The sequence below is a fragment of the Desmodus rotundus genome, chromosome 12 (genome assembly GCF_022682495.2).
Source record: "Desmodus rotundus isolate HL8 chromosome 12, HLdesRot8A.1, whole genome shotgun sequence".
Taxonomy (NCBI): Eukaryota; Metazoa; Chordata; class Mammalia; order Chiroptera; family Phyllostomidae; genus Desmodus; species Desmodus rotundus.
In genome coordinates, this window is record NC_071398.1 from 30,488,569 (window position 1) to 30,507,811 (window position 19,243).

The 19,243-nt window shown below is 56.5% G+C and overlaps 1 protein-coding gene across 1 annotated transcript in view; it reads right to left on the reverse strand.

The window, feature by feature from the left end:
- Positions 1 to 327: 327 nt before the first annotated feature.
- The window catches only part of SLC7A5 (solute carrier family 7 member 5), a 38,061-nt gene continuing 19,145 nt past the window's right edge, over positions 328 to 19,243 (reverse strand). The window contains exons 3-10 of the mRNA XM_024556003.3: positions 11,892 to 11,997; positions 11,169 to 11,213; positions 10,575 to 10,698; positions 9,184 to 9,287; positions 8,619 to 8,715; positions 7,062 to 7,211; positions 4,808 to 4,985; positions 328 to 3,591 (exon numbers count right to left, since the gene is read on the reverse strand). Of these exons, the coding sequence (XP_024411771.1) occupies positions 3,536 to 3,591; positions 4,808 to 4,985; positions 7,062 to 7,211; positions 8,619 to 8,715; positions 9,184 to 9,287; positions 10,575 to 10,698; positions 11,169 to 11,213; positions 11,892 to 11,997 (860 nt within the window). The 3' untranslated portion in view covers positions 328 to 3,535. The remainder of the gene's footprint in view (positions 3,592 to 4,807; positions 4,986 to 7,061; positions 7,212 to 8,618; positions 8,716 to 9,183; positions 9,288 to 10,574; positions 10,699 to 11,168; positions 11,214 to 11,891; positions 11,998 to 19,243) is intronic.

The following is a 19,243-nucleotide window of genomic DNA, read 5'->3' on the forward strand; positions in this document are numbered from 1 at the left end:
TGTCTCCTCCCTGACCTCCTGGTACTGGCCTGCGGCAAAGCTCTCCTCACCTTGGGGCCCAGAACATTCTCTCCGCTCTCCTTCTTGGTCTTGACTTCGATGCCCATTCTAAGGGGTAGACTGAATTCTTGCTGAGCCCTCTTGCCTCCTTCCCAGCCTCTGGCACCCACCGCAGGGGCCATGGCCACCTTGTTTGGCCTCCCGGAGGCTGTGTCCATGAGTGAGTACGTAAGTGAATGAATGAGGTGGGCCAAGTGTCACCCCCAGGCACATTCCTACTCCAGAATTTGACGCTGACGGAAAGAACATGAAGGCCACCAGCAGTACTTACAATTCTGATCATTTTCTTTAAAAAAAAAATCAAAAAACCCACACACACGCTAAAAAACAAAACTCCCCATCCCTAACCAGCCAAGTGTAACAGGTTAGCCATTAACACGAGAGACACTGAAGCCACACACGTCGTTACATGGTGGAGGTATTCCGGCCGGGCCGACGACAATGTCACAGTGGCAGCACTGATGTATGTGGCGGGGACTCCGACAAGGACACAGACAGAAAAAACATGCCGGAGAAGCCAGACTTAACTGACCCTGCAAATAAATAAACACGGCGCCGACAGCATCCTACACATTAGTGAGACCTCAGGACAAAACAGAACAGCACAACACTGAACAAATGCTTGCTGGTTATGCCGGGGTTTGGTTAAAAAAAAATTAATCCCCGCAAATGTGAACGCTCCAGATACTTGTCAGTAGAGTAGTCAGAAAGAGCAAAGTCTCCGCTCCCCAGATACCAACACAGCAGGACCCCGGGGTGTCTGCAGGCAGGCACCTCGGGATGCAGCCCCAGAAGTCCCTACCTGCTGAGGTGGGTCCCTGGGCTGGGTTGAGTTGGGAGACATAGCCTCAAGGATCACCGACTAGGCCTCCCACCCACCTTCAGCAGAGCTCCCAGCCCAGGCGCTGGAGACAGCCAGCTGCGCTTCAGAACTGCCTTTGACCTCTCAATGTCCCCTCCAGCCCATGCCTCAGTGTGGATAGGGAACCCTGGGGCCCCAGTCTAGCCCTTCAGGGGCAACACTGCCCCAGTTCCCCATGACACACACCTGTCCACAGGCTGCTGAAGACCATGGTGGGGTGCCACCATGGTCTGGACAGGGCTGCCTGGTTCCCCACCTCTGGCAAGGCCCTATCGCTCCAGAGCCAGAGGTTTGAAGCACAACAGGAGCCCAAGTGCCCCCTCCCATTCTGGGAGAAGCCAACTGTCCGTTTAGCTGCTGCTGGATCCCCATGAAAAGGCAGGCAGGCCATGCACCCGAGGCAGCATCCTGCCACCTGTGCACAGGGCTGTAGTCACTACGAGCTCCAGTCTCCCAGACATGTGCAAACCACCAGGCAGGTGGTACACTGACTGGCTACTGCCCCCATTTGCAGGTGAGAAAACTGAGGCCCAGGGCAGGGATTCTGCCCAACACAGGAAGTCTGCAGTCAGGTCTTTGCAGCTTCGAATGGCCCTTCCAGCCAGCTTGCCTTAGGGAATTTCCACCCTCAGATGTTGAGCTCCACCCCAGATGAGTGACATATGGCCCCAAGATGAGACTCGCATAGAGGCCTGTCCTTACGCGTCAGAAGTCATAGGATGGCACAGGTCTGCTGCCCTGCTCTGCCTCCTTCTAGCAGGGGGTGGTGGGCGGGGGGAGACAGACACCTGGCTGACTCCTTTCAGCCTCAAGGCCTAACTTAGCCCAGGTCTCCAGAGCTCTTTGTCAGGTTCCTCTAGGGCCACTGGACTGTGTGGGGGTCCTGGAGCCCAGGTTGGGGGGGCAGCTGGCTGGACAGGCCATTCGAAGCTCACATGGCTAAGCAATGGGGCCTGATGCCTGAGGGCTCAGCTCAGCCTCCTCCTTGGAAAAGACAAGTGGTCAGAGACCAAGGCAGACACCCAGCACCTAAGATGGGGGCCTAGAAGAGGACGACCTGAACTTAGCTGATGTTGCTCCCCAAGATGGCTTCCTAGTGACAGCTCAGGAAAGCCAGCTGGTAGCCAGACGTGTTGGCTGGGCCTCAGCTGTCTCAGCTGTCGTGGGCAAAACACCACAGGAGCCCAAGGACAAAAGCCTCTCTGGAGAGGAGGGTGGGCATGCTGTGTTGGGAGCCAGACTTCTGGAGGGTCAGGGTGGCCTCCACAGCAAGTGCAGAGTCGGAGCAGTGAGGAAGGCTTGGCTCCATCTTGTGCTGATTGGAACTGAACCTGGGGCAGGCCTTGCCAGTGGCAGGAGGGGATGATGGTGCCCTGGCCAGGAGCTGGAAGCCAGCCCCAGTCAGCCTATTGGGGTTGCCACCCACCCATTGAAGCCAATTCTGGGGACCCTGGGAGGGGCTGCCTGGGGGGCCTGGATGAGAAGCCCATTAAGGATTTGAGCATCTGCCTTCCTGGTAGCATCTGTTGCTAGATTTCCAGCCTGGGGCTTTGTCTGAGAGAACTAGAGTTAACTCCCAAACTGGATAGAGGACAGATCGGGAGGCAGCATTACCTACAAACCAGGCCTGGTGCCCTGTCCACAGGAGAGGCCCAAATCCTCCTGCCTTTGTGCCTTTGCTCAGGCTGCCACACCAGGCAGGAGGCACAAAGCCAGGAGCCCCATGGCATCCTGAATGACCAGGGTCTAGCCCAGAAACCAGCGGGAGCTCCAGGATCAAACAGATGCCCATGACCTCAACCTGGAGCTCCACCAGCAACAGGAACGGGCTCTTTCTGTGGAGTTGGGGCTGGCCATTTCACTGAGATTTTCTTTCCTTTCTAGGGGCTAGAGAGGGGTGGATCTACCTCAGGTCTTTAAGGCAGAGACATAAGCCCAGGGTTAGTTTTCCCAATGTCACTACATCTACTAACAAAAGAGAAAAAAACCAGCCAAACACACGCACCTGTCAGTGCAAGCCCACTGCCCACATGGCGAGGCCAAGCCTTGGTAGCTCATTGGCAGCTGCAGTGTTCGGCTCTCAGAATCCCTCCTGCCGAGAGACTGTGCCTGGAGCTGGTGCTGGGGGTCACACCCACGACAGGAGTCGGTCCCAGAGGCACATCATTCTGCTGGCAGTGTAAAGGGACAAAAGATTCCCCCTACCTGCCCTTCCCCATTTCTTTAAAAAATAATCATCATTGTGGCATCAACTTGACCTAAAAATTAAGTTAAAAAAATAATTCAAATAAAGGTGGAAAAGGACAAGGACCCAACCTGGCAAAAAGTCCACGGTCGGTCAGAAGGCCCAGCCTCTTCTTAGTTCCACATTTGTGCCTTGCGCTCTTGAAGACTTAGTGATAAAAGTTCGTCTTCTGGGACTAAATTTGTACCAGTTTTCACAGTGGCCCCAGCACCTGACCTGGTGGAAGGATGATGAGGGGCGCTCAGCTGAGCTGCCTGGATGAGGGGCTGGGTTGCTTTTTAGGTTGATGAGTTGTTTTAAAATGATCTTTGTGCGTTTTCCGTCGGCCAAGAAACTGGCCCTGCTCGGCAAGTCCTGGCTCTTCTTCCTTATGTCTCCTGGGGGACGACTTGCAGGAACTTCTGGCAAAGGACTGTCATGGAAACTGCAGGACAGGGGAGAGCAGAGTTACTCGGGTGTCAGGCGATCACATGCCTGGGGTCCAGGGGCACCCGTGAGTGCTGTGAGCCATAGCTCACACAGACTCACAACACCACGACTTCCAAGGTTGCAAGAGAAGCCAGAAACCTTGAACTTTAAGTGATACCTCCTGACCTGGAAATGTGAGCACTGGGCCCAAAGGCCTCCCTCCTGGTGGGCACCAGCCCGCATTCCAGATTAGCAGCAGAGAAACACTGCCCCTCTTCCAGTGACTCCAGAAGTCACCCTGGAGGGGGTGTGTGGCCAAGGAACTTGGCAACAGGCTAAGCACCAGCCCCGCCCCTCACCCTATTTCAGAACCCTGGGATCATGGGAGAAATTAGAGGGATAAGAAGTCCCAATGCTGGGGGACTGTTTGATGGGCCCTTCCCATTTGTCCGCACCTGGGCCACTGCCTCGCAGATACCCAGGACCAAAAGCAAGGTCACTGCTCACCACCAGATGACAGACACAGGTCTGTGGTCTTGCAGAAGGGGTGGAGTGGGGCCCAGATAAGCACTCTGTGGGGGGTGATTTCAGGACAGAGAGCCCTGCTTTACGGCCTGCGTATGTTCTGCAAGGTGATCAATAGGGAGCCTAGACTGGGTTGGAGGCAAAGGTCTGCTGGAATGACTGACAGTCTTAGTTACTGGGTAGGTGCCAATCAGAATTCCAAGACAGCCATCCCAGCAATTTTATGAGCCACCCAGGACACGGCGACTGCAGTGCAGGCTTGCTAACACCAATGACTTTCCCAGGAGCTGGTCACATTAGGAGCCTTAGTACTGGCTCCCAAACTTGGCTTGTCAATTGACCCTGTGATCTCAGTGCAGAGATCCTGTTTTCTCCTTCCTTGCCTTTCTAGGTCAGCCTGTGTTTAAGCTGGCGACAGGCAGTGGGATTTCATTACTTGGCAAAAGCAGCTTGGTTTTCTGGAATCCCTTGTTCTGAGATTAGCTGGTGCCAAGCTGAGCATCTTATCCCTGAAATACATGGGCCAGATGTCACCTCCAGACACGTCAAGTGGCTGAACCCTTGGTCAGCGCCGTGAGCGCACCCTCTCCCCCCGCTGGGGAGAGGGGGTGACAGCGAACAGTCTGCTCCAGGGAGGGGCACTGGTGGACCCTGAGCAGGGGTGGAGAGAGGTGCTGGCTGCCGGGCTGCAGTGGGGAGATACTCACAAATGCCCTGGAGGAGCCACTTGGGCTTGTTTTTCCAGGAGACCCCAAGAAAGTAGACGGGCAGGCCGCTGAGGATTATGGCAAAGCCAATGCCACACTCCACGGGGGTCTTCCAGAAGGAGACGGCAATCAGGAACAGGCAGGCCAGGATGAAGAACACGGGGAGTGCCAGGTTCACCTGGGGACAGAGGATGCAGCAATGGCAGTGGGCACCCATCACTCATTCCACACACCTCCCATGTCCTGTCAGCACAAGTCCTGTCCCTCCCGCTGAAAGTGCTGTGTCCCCACCACCCTCCTGACCTTGGTGGAGCCATCTTCCTCCTCAGGGCCACTTTGCCTCCCCCATGGGAACCCACAGAGCATCACCTGTGCCCCAGCGCCAAGCACATGCCCACCGCCTGGTGCGAGAACGGCTCTGACCCCCAGGGCTGTCACTCCTGCTTGCCTCCCTCTTCCAGTCCAACCTATGTCGGTCTCCTTGGAGTTGGCCTCCCAAGAGGCGGGTGTCTCTGGAGAACTGAAACCTTCCCTTGTTCTCCATTTACTCAGCACAAGGCACCAGGCAGTAATTACTCAGAGCACAGACGGTGCTGACCGTGAACGCAAATAACCAGGTTGGTCCCTCGAAGCTTCCCAAGGTCAAAAGAGGTCGACCTTGCTGGTTCCCACATTACAGGACAGAAACCCTAGCCCAGCACCCATCCAGTCACCCAAGGTGGGGGCACTTCTGGAAAGGCCACTGCCACCCACTAATAAGTGAGGGGCAGCCGCCTTCTCAAAGAGCCTTTGTGGGCAGGCTGACTACAGTCTGCACAGCTGTGGGCAGGCAGGCCCAGCCACGGAGTTCACAGCAGACCAGTCACAGAGGTGCCCCAGCCCCGCCTTCCCCCCTCCCCTGCCCTGCTTCTGCGTTGGGGTGGGCTCGTCTACACACAGACTAGGCCATCTGTCTACACACTGGCAAGAGGCCCCGGGAGACGAAGGGCTAGCGAGGGTCCAGCCTGGTCAGCCCACACTGCATGCCCATCCCCAGCCCAGATTAACAGTGAAACAAAGCCCACCCTGTGCCCAGGAGAGCATGAGGACAGAGTCCGCCACAGGCACAGGCTGACAGAGGACCGAGCCCACCACATACCCAGGTAACATGGAGATAGAACTAAGGTGGCCCTGGAGCCCCAGAAGAACCTTTTCAAGGCAGGGAACTGGGCCCTGCTGGCCTCTGTGGAATTGCTGGGTGGGGGACACTGGGATGTAGCCTGTGGGCAGGTACCAGATGGGACAACCAAATATCCCTGGGGACTGGACAAGGGACAAGAGCTGCTAGGCAGTGGCTACCATGAGTTCCTCCCTCTAACTCCCCCAACACGAGTCGCAGCCGAGGTGCTCACTGAACTTCTTCAGCAGGAGTGTAGACTTCACCAGCCCCCCGTTATGGAGAAACAAGGCCACGCTTGGGCAGCTGTCCCCCAGTACTGGGTTAATGAGGAGAGCTGCATTCATCTTAGGCCAGGCTCAGCTGGCACCTCAGCTTTCACCCAGGCAGCCTAACACCCAAACTCTCTTCACTGAAGCAGAGCCACCCTGTGTGGGGCAGGCAGCACATGTCACCTCCTACCCGCCCCACACAGGGAGTGATGTGCTGCCTGCCCCACACGGTCTGGCCCTCTCCCCCTGGGCAGCACCCCCCGACCACACGTGGTCCCTACACCTCTGCCCACATGCCGTCCTCTCAGCAGCACCCGGCTGTCCTGGTCAGCGGCTCACAGGCCAGTGAGGCCCCCCCAGCCTGCCTGAGCCCACAGTGCTCATCACCCGCCCACCAGCCACTGCAGGTGTCTTATTTATCATTCTGCCTTTTGTTAGAACATAAGCTCTAGGAGGACATGGATTTGGGGGGAGTCTATTTTGTCCTTTGATGAGCCCCAGCACCTGGAATCACCCCCTTGGCAGGCACTCAAAAGGTTCCCAATTAACGGTCATCGACTGAGTGAACTATCCCCCACGTCCGGGCTTAGAAGCTCGTTCACAGGTTTATCGTGGTGGATCCTCACCAGAGTCCCCTATAGGAGGATGGTGGCTGCCCAGGCAGATGCCGGAAGGGGCAGAACCAAGAAGCTATGCAGAGCTGGCTCCCAACACAGAGCCGCCTGGGACGCTTGGGCCCGGTGTCTTCAGCGCACGACCCACCGAACCCCCAACTAGCCCTGGGTATGCACAAGGCCTGGGACGCCCACCACAGCTGGGCCCTCACCTTGATGGGTCGCTCCAGCTCAGGCTTCTTGTAGCGGAGCCACAGCATCCCGATGATGGCCAGGGCCACACAGAGCCAGTTGAAGAAGCTGAAGAAATTGATGACGGAGAAGATATCGGTGGAGAAGGCGTACAGCAGGGTCATGATGCACTAAAAGCAGAGACGGGGAGTGTGAGCCCTCGTAGTGCCTGGGCTGGAGCAGGGAACGGGGCCGCCGGGCAACGGAGGCCACCCCGATGCCAGGACATGTCTGCAGGGGGCTTACAGCACGTGTGCACTCCCACTTTAAAGGAAGACCCAGTCTGAGCAACACTCGAGTTCTCAGAAGCAAAGGCCCCACTGCGAGGGGGAGGGTGCAAATGCCCACCCCCAACACTCACTGCAGCATTGCCTGTGAGGGCAATGGCTGGGAACCGCCCCAAGTACCCAGCACGGGGCTCATTTAAGTCAGTGGCAGGCACTCAGGACACTGGACACCACACCGGGGCTTCGAAACTGAGCTCAAGCTCTGCATGGTTTTAGGGGTGCCAGGATCATCTGGTACCTGTCCCTTCGACAAGTGGGGCCTGGCCCTCTCTCCCTGAGTTGGGCTACATCTACTGACTCACTCCTAACCAACAGAGCGAGACAGAAATGACAAGTGTGACTCCTGAGCAAGGTCATAAAAACATGGTGGCTTCCTCTGCTATTCCTTTCAGCTCCCTTGCCCTGGGGGGCAGTAGGCTGCCCTGTCAGCGGGGATGTCCACGCAGCCCTGTGGATGAGCCCACACCCTGAGGAACTGTGGCCTCCTCCAGCCAGGGCAGAGCCTTTGGATGGGACGGCAGCCCTGAACACCATCTTGTTGCCACCTCACGAAGGACCCTGACCCAGGGCCACCCAGCTAAGCTGCCCTGAATTCCTGACTCACAGAAACCAAGAGATGATGAATGCTTTCTGTTTAGGCCACTAAGTTTTGGGTGATTTGTTACAAAGCAATGCAGAACTAATAAAATCGTGTGTACCGGGCGAGGAGAGACGTAAGGCAAGCTGAAGAAAAACACACACCATGTGACCTCACTCGAAATACAAGCGCTGTGCACATGCGTCTGTTAACACGCCACAGAGCTCCGGGTGGTCTGCCTCTCTGGGCAGGCTCGGAGCACTAACGCCGCCCATGAACTCTGGTTCCCTCGGGGAATGAATGGGGCTTCTGCTTCACATATGCTGGACTGTTTGAAGTTTTTTTTATAACTACTGTATATTATTTTTGGAATTAAAAACATAAAAAAAACCCTAGAGCCCTTTGTTTTTCAGTGGAGCATGCAGTGAAGGGCGCCACACAAGGAAGCGCTCTGCTAGCTTATCTGTGTCTTGGCCTCCGCCTTGGCCCGCTGTCCCGATGACACCAGGCAGAGCCCGGAGGGCGTCATGCAGATGGACCCTGCAGCCTCATCCCACCCCCTGCTCCTGCTGGGGGCCCTCAAGACTGATCCCTAAGTGAAACCTGAGTTTGCAACTTCTATCTGCTTGCAGTCCTCCCGGAGAAGGGGGCATCAGACGGCGCTGCCGGCTTACCGTGAACAGGAGGGAGGGCATGGGTGTCAGGAGCTGCGGGTGGATCATGGAGAGTATAGACGGCAGGTGGCCCTCTCTGGACCCCACAAAGAACAGCCTGTGGACAGAAAAACTGGTGGTCAGCCTCATCTCCGAGCAGCCCAGGCAGGGTGGGCAGTAGAGGGTGCCTGTGCCCAAGTGCTGGGCTCCCCGACAGGGGCCCCTTGGTGTCCCTGGCTGACTCGACTGTCAATGGGGAAGCTCAGGGGCCTTGCTCACCTCCAGTCCCCCTCCCCCAGGCGGGGCGCACCACAAACCCATGAAAGAGTCTAGGAGGACACAGCAGTTGACCAGTTGTGTCACCTCTGGGGAGGGGGGAGTCATGGTTCCTCTGCTTCTGTGTTACTGGAACGTCTTAACAGCTATGTATTTATTACCCAATATAACAACAACAACAACAAAACAACCCACAGCTTTGAAAGCTCATGTTAAAAAGCAGAGTGCAGCACTGCACACACCTGCCCCCCAGTCCCACCCTAGCTCCCACAGAGCCCAAGTGTGGAAGGGTGGTCCTGGGTGGGCTCACCTGGACGATGTGAAGAGGGACCCATTGACGGAGCCAAAGCAGGACAGGCCCACAAAGACAGGGATGATCCAGGACATGACACCCAGGTGATAATTCCCGAACTCCTAGACAGAGGCCAAGCACAAGTGAGCCGGTGCTCTGTGATGTCCGGCATGCAGCCAGCTCCCCCACCCCTGTACAGCATGCTGCCCTCAGGCCCAGCCTGGCCCAGCCCCAGGCCACTTGTCTGCCGCCCTCCCACACACTCCTCACAAGGATTCTGCACACGAGTGACTCCTCGGGGTCTGGACTGTGGGGAGCTGTCCCAGGGACAGAGACTTCTTTAGAACAACACTGGTGCTTTACCCCTCAGCCCCACATGCTGGCACTGTCCTCAGGCGCTCCTCACCCCAGCACCACACAGGGTTGACCAGGGGCCAGTCTTTCTCCCCATTCATAAGTCTGCTCCATACGGAAACACTGCTTTGTCTCTGGCTGGGTCCCCATTGCCCGACCCAGAGCAGGGCTCAGTGAGTATTTACTCAGAGGGTGGAGTTGGTGGGTGGGTGCCGACCCTCACCTGCCAAAGTTGCTAGTGCGGACACTATGGGAAGGGAGACTACAGGACCCCCGCAGGACATTCAAAAGCCCACTAGTTACCTTTAACTGGAACATAATCAACAAAAGAAAAAAGCAAACAAAATATAACCAGAGACATTGAAGTTAAGAACAACCTAACAATAGCCACAGGGGAGTGGGGAGGGGACAGTGGGGAGAGGGGATTACAAGAACTACTATAAAGGACACATGGACAAAATCAAGGGGGAGGGTGGAGGTGGGGGAGGGAGGTGGGTTCGGCTGGGGTGGGGTGGAGGGATGGGGAGAAAATGCAGACAACTGTAATTAAATAACAACAACAACAACAACAAAAAAGCCCACTGGTTCTACTTAGGGCCCCATTCTGCTGGGTATGGAAGGTTGACAAGGTGCTCAGCTGCTGCTCTCCCTCCTCTGAACCCTGTGTCCAGAATGCCCAGCAGAGATGGCTCAGGATGTCTTGGGCAGAGATGGGAGAAGGCCACCGAGCCTTTCCTCCCTGTGCTCTGGGTCGCAGACCTTAGTTGCAGAGACTGGACCATCCAAATCACCATAATGGACTCACCCCCTCCACACTTGACTTTAAAAAGGACTGATGCTGGAATCACTGCAGACATGCTGACTTAAAACTGGCCTAGGGTGCAGCCCAGGCATCAGCAGCCAGGGTTGAGAACCAGTGCCCTACACTTTCCGGTGGACTCGGCGGCAGAGAGCAGCTCAACCCCTCTGCACAGAAGTGCAGTTTGCAGACGAGGGGCCCGGTCTGCTCCACATCACAGGCTCAGAGGCGGCAGGGCCGGCCTTGGTCATCTTACCACAGCCACAGCCTCTGACGTCAGCATCTCCTCAGTGGACAGAGTGGTGAAGTAGGCCAGGTTTGTCAGCACGTACACCAAGGTGACGATGGGAAGGGAGATGATGATGGCCAGGGGCAGGTTTCTGAAAGGAATGAAAGGGCACATCATCCAAGTGCAGCCCCTGATGGAACCAGCCCCGATGGTACTCTAGCGCACAGGGTCCTGGGCCTGGGCCTCGCTGTGAGGGGAATGTGGTGAGCAGGGAGACCACCACCAGCTGCCCCTGGCACCGGGGGCTGGGCAACTATATGAACCTGGGCTAGGGACTCGACCCCGCTGGCCTCGGCTCCCCTTCTGTCAAATGGGCATTCCTGTTCATTCTGCGGGGAAATCGTGTTGAAGGTCACAGAGCTACCGTGTGGCCGGTTGGAGGTCAAAACCCAGCCCCCTTCACCCCAGCATGATCCCAACCCCAAGGCCCCTCCGGAAAGGCCCTGCACTGCTTTCACCTGAGATCAGGCTGGGCCCACAGAAGGGTTCTTAGGCAGGACTGGCTTCTTCCTTCTCTCACATTACAATAACAAAAGGAAATGTCTCTGTTCACATATATACCTGTAGGGGTTGATCATCTCCTCTGTGACAAAATTCAAGTAGTTCCTGGAATTTAGAGAGCAGGGTTTAACCACACATTCCTCCCAGAGTCACTGGGGGGAAAGAGAACACAGATCCCACGGGGAACCCCTGCTGGCTGCTCTGGGCCAGAGGAGAGGAGAGCCCTCCCCCACTACCGGGGCCCCTCTCGGTAGGCAGTTGGGGGCAAGGGCACAGTCCTGCTCCCTTGGGAAAAGCATGACCCCAGCAGGCCCACCCCCTCAGCTGGTCCTGTCCTCTCTCTCACCTGCCTTCCAGCACCTTCACCCCCCACCTGCCCGCCACACTGCAGCCATTCTTGTGGCCCAGTATAATCCGGCCTGAGAGCGGGGCCACAGCTGGGGACCCAGCAGAACAGAAAGTGTTGGGGGAAAGCTGGCGAGGAAGAAGCCTAGGACCACCAGGCCCAGCCTATTGAGTGCAAATGCTTCACACCCCTCTGCAAAGGTTTATCTATAGGGCCGCCATCTCAGGAGCCAAGGCACAACAGAGAAAGGCCACCAAGGGCTGCTGCAGGCACCTCCCTGTGCTTTCCCAGGATTCATGGGGCTCAAGCAGCCCCAAGAAGCTTTCCTGCCACTCTCTAAAACTGCCCACATGTGGCCAAGAGATTCAGATTTCTGGACGCTCAGGGCCTGTCCTGTGTGTCCCAAGGCCCAGAGACCCACACATTGTGGAACTTACCACCCCCCGTAGGCAAAGAGGCCACTATATAATGCCAATACGATGTTTCCCACGTCCAGTTTGGTGCCTTCAAATGAGAATTTGGGATCCAGATTGGACACACCACCTGCAAAGGCCAAACAGACAGAAATGTTGGGTTAGAGAGCTCTGCACAGAGGCCATGTGGTAAGTTCCAGAATGTCCCTGGAACAAAATACAGTAACAAACAAAAATACTGGGGTGAAATCTTTCCACTGTGACAAATTAAATGCACCCACTGAGCCACCGATGCACAGTCCTGACTTCCCGGGGGCCTGGAGCTCAGGCAAGGTGAGCATGACCCTGCCATGACCTGGAGGAATGTGGCTTTCAAGGGGCCAGTGGTCCATCTGAGAGGGGGATGGTACTTCTGCATACTTTTGACCATTCTGAGTGCCAACAGCCCAGGCAGATGCAGAGACATGTCAGGAGGGAGGGGCTGATCAGCCCTGGTCACCTCAGAGCACGGTCCCTCACAGACCTCGCTGCAGGTCAGGGGACCCACACCGGGCTTCTCGTGTGTGTGATGGAATTCTTGAATGCCACCTCCTCATAGCTGCATGAGCGTGAAATGACCCAAAAATGACTTAGACCCTGGAACATGGCAGGGACTGAGCAGAACAAGAGGACGGCGCAGGCTGACGGTGCCACGATGCCAGTTAACTCTCTTCCCCAGGGCTGTGCAACCTGGGCACCTTCTGGGCAGGTGTGTGGCAGGGCCGGTGGATTTCAGCCTTGGTCCTTAATGCAAATGAAAGCACTGGGCTCCTGGACATACAGGGTGTGGTCTGGACGGCTCAGGACCACTCCTCTGCCAACCGTTTCTACGCACAGCGGGCAGGACCCCACATCCCACGGCCCACACTCACTGTTTCGGAATGCGTGGAGAGACAAGCCCATCTGACGTGCATGGTGGCTCAGCGAGGCCCATGTGCGTGTCCCAGGGCTGCACTAACAGATGCCAGAAGACTGTGGGCTCAGACAACAGAGGCTTCTTCCCTCCCGGTTCCAGAGGCCAGAAGGCTGAAATCCAGGTGTCACAGGGCTACGCTCCCTCTGGAGGCTCTGTGGAGGGTCCTCCCTGCCTCTTCCAGCTCCTGGGAGCTCCAGGGGTCCTTGGCTTGTGGCTCCAGTCTCTGCCTCTTTCCTCAAAAGCCTCCTCCCTAAGTCTTCTCTACTGTCTCTTACAAGGACACTCTTTGGCTTTAGGGTTCACCCTAATCCGGGGTGGTCTCATCTTGATCCTTACTTTGTATCTGAGACTCTTTTTCCAAATATAGGCACAGTCACAGGCTCCAGTAGACATGTATTTTGGGACCACCATTCAGCCCAGCACAGTAGACACTGTGAAATGTGGGTACCTCAGAAAGGTCCCTGGCTACTAGGACAGTTTCCAGCCCTTTCTGAGGCTCATACATCATCTGCCAAATGGTCCAGGAACACGTGGGCCTGGACAGACTCACTCTGTGAGGAGGGGCCAGACCACCAGCCAGTGCCGATAGACACAGGCCAGGAGTCAGGCGGGCTGGCCCTCCTCTCTGCGCTGGTGAGGGTCACTAGGCCCATGGGTTTTTAGTCCCTGGCTCTGGGCTGGGTACAACACACATGTACACTCACAAGAGGGCTTCAAACAATAGCAAAGGCACCCCCAAGGGGAGCACAGGTGCCCTGTTACCTCCTGTTCACCCGACACTGGAGGAGCGAGTTGAACTATTGGTCAGGTGTGGAGCGTTTGTTAGTTTGGGGGCTGCTTCAAACCAAGTCCTGTGGCTCTACATGCGAGGGTCTGTGCCCTCATCCTGCTGAGAAGCTGCTGTCCAGGTCCAACTGGCCCAAGCTGGGTGGGACATAGCCCCTGGGTTGCTACATGGGCCAGCAGGTCGCTAGGGAAACAGGGGTGAGGGACCCCATGGGGGACCCAAGGTCCCCAAGGGCGCTTATGCATTCCACAAAAGTGACACCTTCAGTCACCCTGGAAACAGGACAGGGTGACAGTATGTGAGGTTTGCAAAGGGACCTTTGGAAGGAGGTTCCCGTATAACCTGACACTTTACCTGACTAAAGCCTGCACTTCAAGGCAGCAGGGAATTTCCTACAGCAAATGCTGCAGTGGCGGAGGAGCCCGCATCTGTCCATCAGTCTCAATTCTGTCCCGGCGCTTTTTTCCAACCCTGCAGGTATGCTCAGGCCTTTGACCTCCTGCCTGAGGTCAGGGATGAACACAGGATCCACAAGCTCCCCTCACCCTGACCACGAGGCCATGATCTTGTGACAAGAACAGGCTCCAGGGTAGTTGGCACTTCACCCCTTGAACCGCCTGCACATGATCTGTCTTGGAGGCCTGGTCCCAGAACTGCCTGGTCACAGGGTGGTCAGCAGGCTGGGTGGGTGGGGGTAGTGCTTGGAGCCAGCTCAGGACAGTGGGAGCTCCTCTGTGCTCCCTCCCAGCTGTTCTCCCATAGAATGTTCTGTAATGTGCATTCCTTTGCACCTGTGGAGCCCTGCCTGTCCCAGGGCCTTGCCCACATGCTTCTGCTGTGGGGAGAGAGGAGGAGTATCTGTCTTACAGTCAGGGAAACTGGGGGTCAGGTCACCTGCCCAGAGGCGTGGGGACCGCTGGCATGCAACTGGTCTGGGATCATGAGGGCAGTCCCCAAGAATGCTGGGGCAGCTGATAGGTCTCATCTCCTGGTACGGCACGCATGAGCCAGAGGCCACACCACCCCAGGATGCTACAGGTGCTCCTAGAGTCTGGAGCTGCTGCCCAGGGCCGCTCCTGCTAGCCTGGATCTCCAAAAGGTCACATACCACCCCCTTCCTCAACAGGGCGATGCTGGGTCAGACTCTTGTGACTACTTCTGGAACATTAAAGGTCTCTCATGATAACGGTTCCTTAGGAGTGATGCAGGCTTGACTTGAATTTATAATATTCTCATTAATCTGCCCCATTTTCCTATTAGGATATACTTTTTTAAAAAAATTATTCTTAGAGAGGGGAAGGGAGGGGGAAACATCAATGTGCAATTGGTTGGCTCTTGTGCACCCCCCACTGCAGACCTGGTCTGCAACCCAGGCATGTGTCCTGACTGGGAACTGAGCCAGCGACCCTTTGGTTCTCAGGCCGGCACTCAGTCCACTGAGCCACACCAGCCAGGGCAGGATATACTTGTATCTCCTATTTATTATAGTCAGATTGGATTTCTTTTCCCATAGGCGGGATACAGATTTTGGTGGAGCTGTGAACACTGGCTCCCACCCGAGCACGGCCCTGAGTTACTGACACGGTGTGTGCGCAAGCACACGGGTGTGAGACGCCTCTACATGGACGACGGACGCTACACGTGCTGAGGAAAAAATTCCAGGCTTGAAATACAGCCCGGGGCTTTCTGGGAAGGCTCAAATGTTTCCAGCCCTAAGGCCTGGGTGACTACGATGTTGTCATCAAGGGACGGCCAACTCAGAGTGTGACAGGTACATGCAGTCATCTCCCTGAGCCAATGATGCTGGGGACAAGAATTCCTGCTATGGAATGGTATTTCCTAGGATTTACAGCTCGATTCTGCAGCCTCTGAAACCCCAGGTAAATGAATACTATTAGCTGCTCTGACCAACTCATTCAAGAGTGTCACTGGGATGTACGTGGGGCCTCAGGCAGGTCCCTCCCAACCAGTCCATGATGCTTCTCTTCCTAGGACAGCTGTGGCTGGGGTAACCTGCCAGGACCTTCCTCGGTTGTCCAGGGCCTCACCACCAAAACCCTTGGAGGAAAGCAGAGATCCAGGCACACAGAGGGGCAGCAGTCCCTGCAGCTGTGAGCACGGCTGGCAGACCTCCCACTTCTCTCCTGGCATGGGGTGGGGTGAGCGAGTGCTGGCAAAGCTCAGTCCAGGGCTCAGCTGCTTTGGACCCCAATCAACCTGCTGCTAGTTCCCCTGAGCTGTCCCCCCACCCCGTCCTGTGTCCTCACTGTTTCCCAGCTCACACAGGCACAGTGTGGTCCACTGAGGGCCAGGGACAGAGGGAGCAATCTGAGAGTAAGCTGCTGAGAGCAGCCTAGCACAGATGTGCACCCGTGGCAGAGCTCCTGGGTTTGCTCAGCCTGTCCGTGCCAAATTCTGGCCCGAAGCAGGGACCCACAGCTCCCCCAGGCACCTGACCAAAAGCTGGCTGAGCGGGCTGCCCCCTGTCAGTGGGTGCCACGGAGAGGGCGCCAGGCCTGCTGGCTCTGCCCGGCACTCGGCCTGGCCCCCACAGGGCTGGCACAGCCTGAAGGAGATCAGGGGTGATGGCTCAGGAGCAATGGCTCTGCCTGTCTCTAGAACAGCAAGAAGCAAGTGAGGCAGTCACACCTCCACTTAATGATGTACATTAGCAGTGGCAAGGGGACAGGGCTCCTCCTTCCCAGCAGGAGGGCAGACTCTAGACTCCGAACGGCAGTTCTCAACCACCCACCCACTCCAGCAACCAGGCCATATGCAGCAACATCTGGAGACACTACAGATTGGCACACTGGGGTGGGGGGCTAGGTGTGCTGCTCGACAGTTTGCAATGCACAGGGTAGCCCCACAGCAGATGACCCCAAAAGGCAACAATGCTGGGCTGAGACCCCGCTCTAGACAGAGGATGACAGATGTCTGGCCCACATGCCACTGCTCCCCATAGCCAGGGCAGACCCACTAACTGCTCCATGTCCTCTCTCCCATGGACCCCAAACCAGGGCATGATCCTTGCTTTAACATAGAGCTCCAGGCCCAGGCGACACACATGAATGACTGCATAGATCCCCCACTTGGGCTCTAGCCTCATGTCCACCCTCCTGCTGTCCACTGGGAAGACAGGGACAGGAGCAGTACAGGACCTCCTGCAGGACCAGGGGCAAGGGTATGGGAACCCCAGGACCCCACAGTACGTTGCTGATGGCTCCTGTCACACTACAGCAACACTAAAAGCTGCCTCTAACTTGCATTCCCCACCCCTGAAGCTCCTGATTCTTCAGTCTGCCTTCTTTGCTGTAAAATGTAGTCTTTAGCAGCACCTCCCGGGAGGGTTGCCAGGAGTGAGAAAGCTAACACACAGCCAGATGCTGGGCCCTTTGGCAAGTTGCAATGTCACAGGCTGCCTTGGGAACCAGGCAGTGCCTGCCTCCAGCCTGAAGGATCCCCCAGAGAACCAGAGTAATTGGGCTGGGAACATTCAAAAGGCCCTGGGGAGCTGATTTCAGGGAAAACCAGCCGAAATCACTGTGTCACACCAACAGAGACACAGCCATGGAAGCCATCATCAACTCAGGATGTGCGGGGGAGCCCTCCCACCCTCGGAGAAGCTTCCTCACCAACAGAAGAAGCCGGGGAAGGCAGCCGTGGCCATGTGCATGTAGGGACAGGCCCAGGATCGCTCCTTCTTCCCACCCGGGGGATGCACAGCCCTCTGGGTCCTGAATCAGGGGACAAAGAGCTCCCCCAGTCCCTGCAGCCCCTGAGACCTCAGCTGGCCTCTGTGCATGGGCAAGTCCTGGCTAAAGGCCCTGCAGGGCTTTTTCTGGGCCCCAAGCCAGGGAAACCCACATGTGGCCTGTCAACATCTCCAGTCTGGGAATGGCCATCTTTGGGGTGCAGCTAGAGAGAATTCCAGAGCCTCAGGGCTGACCAGGCTCACCCTGCCCAGTGCTTCCACCCCGTGACAGCCTGAGGAGGTCGAGGGCTCAGCTGGCCCATAGGCACCCCTGCCAGGCCAGGGACTCAGGGCGCCAACTGTGAGGAAGTCATCCCCACAACTGAGGGAGTGTCCACCACTGTAACCTTCAGCCTTCAGTCCCACTTTCACCTTCTGGGTTTCCACGTGACAGTCATTTACGCTGTGGAATGTGCCGAACAGGGTGCCCCCAAATTCATGTCCACCTGGAACCTCAGAATATTACTTGACCTGGAAAAGGCTCTTTGCAAACATAATTAAAGTAAGAATTTCAAGATGAGATCATGAATCAGGGTGGACCCTAAATTCCATGAAAGTGTCATTAGAAGACACAGAAAAGGAGAGACACAGGAAGAGGCCACGTGAGGACGAAGGCGGAGATGAGTGATGATGCCACCAGCCAAGGAACCACCAGCAGCTGGAAGAGACAAGGAAAGCTCCTCCTCCACAGGTTTCAGAGGGCATGGCCCTGGTCCTCGCCTTCTGGCCTCCAGAACTGTGAGAGGACAGATGTCTTGTTTCCAGCTTCCCCTGTCCCCCAAAGTTTGTGTCATTTGCTACACAGCCCCAAGCACTCTTGGCAGTCAGAGACCAAGCAGGCCTTGCTCCATCTGGTCAGACCGCGCTGCTTGCTACTCTGTGCCTCACAGGCACGGTTGGGATGTGGTAGAAAGGTTGTGGCCTTGGGTCCTGCTCTGCAATCACAGGCTAAGCGAGCAGGTGCTTGGCCTTGGGAGCATGCTCTGTAAAATGGGCTGACCACACCTTGGGGGTCCCATCCAGATAGTCAGCTCTCTGTGCCCTTAGAGGACTCAGAGAGAAAGCACGGGTGCACCCTCGAAGGGGCCACACCCCATGGCCGGCTCACTGGGGATCCCATTTTCCCATCCAACTCCCCACCCTGGGCTGAGTGACTAAGTCCAGTGCTTGCTCTACTTTGGCTCTGCCTGACGTCTGAGAACAGTGATGTGGCAGGAATCTGGCCTGGCCGAGAGGAGGACAGTGCCGGTTCGCCACAGCCACCGCCTGCCCGTGATGTAGTATTTTACACTCTTGGTGGAGCCGGCCCCTTGGCCTCGCAATCAGCTTCAAGCCTCAAATCCCAGTAAAAGGGACCCTTTTCCAACTGAACAGCCTTTAGGAGACACCTGAGAACTAACCAGGCAGCACAGAACTTTGTGGCTGCACCCCCATTCTTGCTGCAGCTCTGGCCCCGACTGCTCTGTCCATGCTGCCACCCACCCAGGGCATGGCGAGCGAGGGCTGCAGTGGGAAAGAGCCCAATTTCCAGGCCTTTGATTTCGTCCCAGAGGGCAGCACACAAAGCACATGACTGCAAATCTGTTAGGATTCTGGATGGCGAATTAGCACAGAACCGTGCAGGCCCGAAGGAAGGACTCAATTAGAAATGATCAAAGAACACCCCCAGGAAAAGCAGCCAACCTTCCCATGATCGTGGCTACATTGCCACAAGTTCTTCCACGGGGGCTGGGGAGTTCCCATATTTGCCATGTGACCGCCACTGTGGGCATTTTAGAGGGGCAGACTGGCTTGCGGTGGGGGAGGGGCCCCTGTCTCCTGGGGCACAAGTGACTACTGGCGCAGAGCACAGAACCCCAGCCTCCCTGCCCCGCCCTCACCCC